Here is a 5,798-nt window from a genome sequence, read left to right on the forward strand (position 1 = left end):
ACCATCAACTTTTAACCATTAGTGGTTTTAGTGGTTTTAACAAGCCATCAGCAGAAGGTGACCAATTACCAGTAGAGTCCAATAGTTTCCATTAAAACCAATACAATTAAACCAGTAAAACCATTACAAATTCTGTGATGGTGTCTATTGTTTTTTTCAGCAGGGCAAACTGAGTTAAATCTGACAAGCAATTCAAAGTTCAACAACAGGAAACATACAGTAGCCTATCTACAAGTTAGCAGGTAAACATTTTGCAAAATAATGTTAAAATCAGTAAAACACTAAAACCAGCAACATGGCTTCCACTGTTAAACAACTTACAGTTCAGGTCACTGATTTTCCCAGAGCTTTCCAACGTGAACACAGTTTGACACCAGAGATCATTCAGATCTGTCCTGTTCCTGACAGAAGTGACTTTAAACGTCTCGTACGGAGGAATCAGCACCTCGTCCTCATCAGGATACTTCGAATAATTTGCCACCTCGGCACCTTCACAAGTGTAGGTTTCAAAACAAAATACATTTCCGAAACCTTCTGCTACCGTACGATTAAGAGACGAAGATGTAAACGAGCCGAAACGAACCTCTGTGTTCAGAACATCCCTATCAAATTCAACGTCTGTACCACGATAAGTCGACTTGCAACCTTTTTGTGTTTTCTTCAGAAGCTGTATCGCCTCAGTTAACAAAAAGTGAAGTGAATACCATGGGTATGTCATGTTTTTGTATTGTTCTTTCTCTCTACGAACAGCGTTATTGAACTCACGATATACGTCTTTATCAGTGTACACGTAAATAGCGATTAAATGATTCTCTGTCAAGTCATCTTCTGGCGCTGAAACATTGTATTCAGCTTCTTGCCAAGCCATTTTAAATTCAGCTGAGTTATTGAGTTCCTTCTCTAGGTATTCTGTCATCACCAGGTGAGCCATTTCTTCTGTACAGCCGTCATACTGGTCATCGACTGAATTCAGTGCCATGTTGAATGGATAGATCAATCCTTCAGCAGCAGCTCTGTGATCCTGTGGAAATCATAATGATCACATTATCAGTATTCATATCTGTAATATTCATATTAGAATGCACGCTTACCTGTTCTAGAGCAGCTGAACTGAGCAGAAGAGCTTCAATGATCAGCAGCATCTTGATTTAGTCAAATCCCTCAGATGAACTATAGAAGATATAATGTTGTGCAGAAGCTGACAAACAAGAAACACAACAGGGTTTCATAAACACTAAATCTACGAGTCCAGTGGGAATATGTGCATAGATTTGCACAATAAAATGTGTTCACCAACTTCATACATCTATGTAATAATAATAAATCTTAAAAAGGCGAGATAAACAAACACATAGGCAACATAGGTTTTTTAATGCATCTGTCAATTTTGAGATTTTGCTCTTTTTGGCTTTCCATAAAGTTTTTTTTTTTTTTTCAGATACACTTTTAAGTGTTTGTTTTATAGCACTTTAACTATTTGTGTCTGTACACTGTAAAAAGTGAAAGTTGACTTTTACATAATAATTAAAAAAAAAAAAAAAGTTAAGTGAACTTGACAATTCAATTAACTTATTTTTTTAATTATCATTTACTTAAAAATTTTAAGGCAACAGGTTTCCTCAATTTTTTAAAGTTAAGTTGACTTATCACTTTTTACAGTGTAGATTTCAATTACATTTCATATCCTTAAAGGCTGTTTTTTTTAAAAGGATTTGTTCATATATAATTTGCCTGACTTTTTACATTTTATTAATTAACAAATTGTGAAATAATTTTTTTTTTTTTCTGTCTGTTAATGGTATTTTCTGATTTATGGAGTTGTAAAAAATATCCAAAATTATGTCAACAAAATGAAACAATAATTTTGAACCTGACTTCATCCAATGTTCATATTTAATTAGATAATGCCCCATTCGCATATTTATAACATTTCTGAAAATTTGTAATTCAAAATATTTGCAATAAATTTGTTTTATAAAAGTGTTAATACATTAAACCCATCACTGTAAAAAGTGATAAGTTGACTTAACTTAAAAAAATTTAGGAAACCTGTTGCCTTAAAATTATTAAGTAAATAAAAAAATAAAAAAATAAATAAAAAGTTAAGTGAACTTGACAATTCACTTCACTTATTTTTTTAAATTATCATTTACTTAAAAATTTTAAGGCAACGGGTTTCCTAAATTTTTTTAAGTTAAGTCAACTTATCACTTTTTACCGTGCAGAATGTCAATATTTTCTTAATTGTCATGTCACATTATTATCTCACTCAATAAATCAATGTTTGGTGAAAAATACCTTATTTATAAAAAGAAAATCTCTGAATACATGCAAGAAGTTTTCTGCACACTTTGTATAGAAAAATCATGCACTTGAATGTAAGTTCATGACACTTCACTTTAAACATTGCACATCTAAAAACATCATAACAAATATCTGTGAATATCTGTATTCACAGATATTCCACTTACATTTGCAATAACTTGTTCATCCGAACTTTTCTGCTGCTCTCAGTCCCAAGGTTCAAGAAGACCCTCTGAATAAACTCAAACGTTTATTTTAACTCCTTATATTCCTCATTCATTCTTTCTTCAAAGAGGACAATGAATGCATTTGTAAAGTCTCCCACGTTTTCCATCACAACCTCCTCTTCCAGGACAATGACAACATTGAACATATTGGAAAGCAATGTGAAGAATTCCCATTTTCATTTTACTTGATGCTCCCAAGACTTTGTGCCCTGTAAAAAAAATAAAATAATAATAATTATAAAATACCAGTATTAATACTCAGTCTATAATGAATAAAGGCAGAATACTGAATATCCTCACTGCCCATGTTCTCACTATTTGGCAATAAAAATATTTTTTAAAAATCCCACTTTTTAATTCTCACTTTAATTTGATTTCAGTCTTTTAATTCTGCACAGATGGTTTTGTCTCAGTGGTTTCATCTTCATCTTCAAAATATAAAATCAAGCAAGTTTAGCTATCGTTTCCAAGTAACTTGTAAATAGTTTTTGCACCTTTTCTTATAATAAAAATAACTGTACATATTTTAGTAGGCTTAGTGGGTGCTTTCACAGAATCAAACTACAATATCAAATGTGTAGATATAGGCAAACATATTGAGATGAACTTCACACAGAGTTTATAAAACAGCATCTAGACCGTAAAAAATAAAATAGTTAGAATAACAGCGATTCTGCAGTGCAATGTGAGTGATGCAAGTCAAAATAAGATCAGTTTTGGGCATCTAAATCTATTTTCATTTACACTGCACCTGTTACAGTTTGAAATTATCCTTATGTTTTTATTTTTGAGCACAAAAAAATGATTAACTTAATATGAGTGGCTGTCACATCTGACCAGCAGGTGGCAACATCGTCCAATGAGAAAGTTTTGCGTAAATTCCAGAGCCATGAATAAATGACAACAAGTGAAAACAAGACAGGTTTAAAAGTGCAGTGTCTACAAGCTTTATGCAGTTGTATTTTCAGAGTCTAACAGGCTACTGGAATGCCTATTTTGCAACATCAGAGCATCAGAACAGATTTTTTCTTCCATCAAAATTAGAATGAAACTGCTTTGATTTATAAAAAAGCTTAAATAAAAAAAAAAAAAAATGCATAATGATACATAATGGCCGAATAAAAGCATAATGGTGCACAGGTTTATAGGACTCTACTCATACCAGAACATGTGCAAAATTTACTCAATGATTTTTAGTTAAGGGAAGATAATATGGAAATAATAATAATCCTAATGTGATAAATTGAATGGTACAGTAAAAAAAATAAATAAAATATATATATATATATATATATATATATATATATATATATATTACACCTTATTCAAATTACTCATTTAAATTCAACAATTTTTGAACATTCTTAATTTCATTATGTTTACTCCACCTGAATTTGTAAAATGGAAGTTACCTTACATCTGTGTTTGGAGCACATCAGTTGTCTTGACATTTCTTGACGTTATTGACTCTGGGCAGAGGATTTGTAATTGCCAGTATATAATTCATGGGAATTAATGGGGAGAGTAAATATTCAAATTAAGTGTTCAAATTAAGTAGGTATTTTCTTTATTTGCTTTGCTTCTTTATTTGGACCTTCAGGGCATGGTGCCGATGATAACACATATGAAGTTTCGTGATGACATGGCAATACATTCGTAAAATATGGAATTTTGCAACAATATTCGGAATTGTTGGCACCCAAAATGGCTGACTTGAAAAAAAAAAGGATATCGTTCAACACAGTATGTCACAGTGAACCTAAAGAGACCAGTCTTGTGATTTTTGGCCAAATCCTTCTGAAGTTATAAGCAAAATTAGCCAATTTTCATATCTCCTGCCCACGAAGTGGCGCAGCACCAAAACTGAGCAGGGCGCCTCAGGTCATGGTTATTATGACACAAACCAAGTTTGGTCTCAATACACTAAAGCGTTGTGGACATATAGCCCCACATCCATTTTTGTGTGCTCTTCATCGAATTATTCGCATGTTATTTGAAAATAGTTTGACTAATCAGTTTGAATTTCAAAACTTTTTGCCAGCATGGTCTGAACATGATCTGAGCAGATGATCTGAGAAGATGACTGAACAGAACAGGGAGAATGAATACAAAAGCAAACTAGGGACTGATTACTTAATTAATAGAACACAGTTGAACAGAATAACATAATCAAGACAACACGGGATACTAGGTAAATTAAACTAAACAAGGCAGAAGAACAGGAACAGAAAGTTACACAACTAAAAGTCCTTAATTGTGACACTTTGTGCTATATTATTTTTGATTTTTAATTTTATTGATTAATTTTCAAAGAGGTTTTATAAAAACATAAAAAATAAATAAACTATAGAGAGACAAAAAAAAAGATAAATACATAAAGGGTCAGTGAACCTTCTGGTCATTTGATATTCTACTTAAAAAGAAATAAAGAGAAACGATAAACAGTTTGATTTTAATTTTTTCGTTTTGTATAAAAAACGGAAAAACGAAAACAGCTGGATTTTTTGTATTTTTGTTCATGGGTAAAAAATTTGATTATGCTTTATTATTTGTTTAGAATGTGTAGGCAGTCCTGAAACGCCCCTTTCGTCCCGTGTCTTCGGTACTGTACAACCACAAGCTCAGTTTATTCTCAATAAGGTGTTTTCACAACACATCATCAGTCCGGAAGTCGGCCATTTTGGTGGCAATGAATGTAAACAATGCCACTGAACCGAATGGAACTCTCAAAATTTGCAGATTATTGCTGCTGAAAATGGTCAATTATTATTGTGTTTTCGGCTGTACTAATCAGTCGGACCGGGAAAACATATGGAGTACTATAGACTGCCAAAAGTTGTAACAAATCAAGGAGCAAAGAGAGCGCTGTACATTCACTTCCCCACCTACAACTCCTGCGGTACTGAGACTCAAACCCGCAACCTTCGGGTTATAAGTCGGCTGTCTAATCATTAGGCCACAACTGCCTATTTAGTTAATAGTGCTATACTTATTATTATTGTATTCTAGGAGCCAAAGGAGCCAGCTTGTATGGATCTTTACCACCTATTAACTTTAATTTGTCTATGATTTAGCAGCTTCCACACATTTTTACGTGGTTTAGACATTATAAGTTAGTAGAACAACATCGTCAGTAGAACATTATCTGTGCAATCCATGCTGTTGTTTGCATCTGGGTATCTCCAATATGGCCGTGCATCCGGGTAACTGACCAAACCAGGTGCAAATGCTGACAAGGCAGGCGAGCCAAGCTTATTCACAAGAATC

The 5,798-nt window shown here is 33.0% G+C and overlaps 1 protein-coding gene across 1 annotated transcript; it reads right to left on the bottom strand.

Moving 5' to 3' along the window:
* Positions 1–235: 235 nt before the first annotated feature.
* On the bottom strand, positions 236–1,142 carry LOC131534890 (erythroblast NAD(P)(+)--arginine ADP-ribosyltransferase-like). The gene is made up of 2 exons (XM_058768006.1): positions 1,092–1,142; positions 236–1,021 (listed from the first exon to the last, which is right to left on the bottom strand). Exons 1-2 carry the CDS (start codon positions 1,140–1,142, stop codon positions 236–238), a joined length of 837 nt encoding a protein of 278 aa, XP_058623989.1.
* Positions 1,143–5,798: the final 4,656 nt, after the last annotated feature.

The sequence above is a fragment of the Onychostoma macrolepis genome, chromosome 25 (genome assembly GCF_012432095.1).
Source record: "Onychostoma macrolepis isolate SWU-2019 chromosome 25, ASM1243209v1, whole genome shotgun sequence".
In the NCBI taxonomy this organism is placed as follows: Eukaryota; Metazoa; Chordata; class Actinopteri; order Cypriniformes; family Cyprinidae; genus Onychostoma; species Onychostoma macrolepis.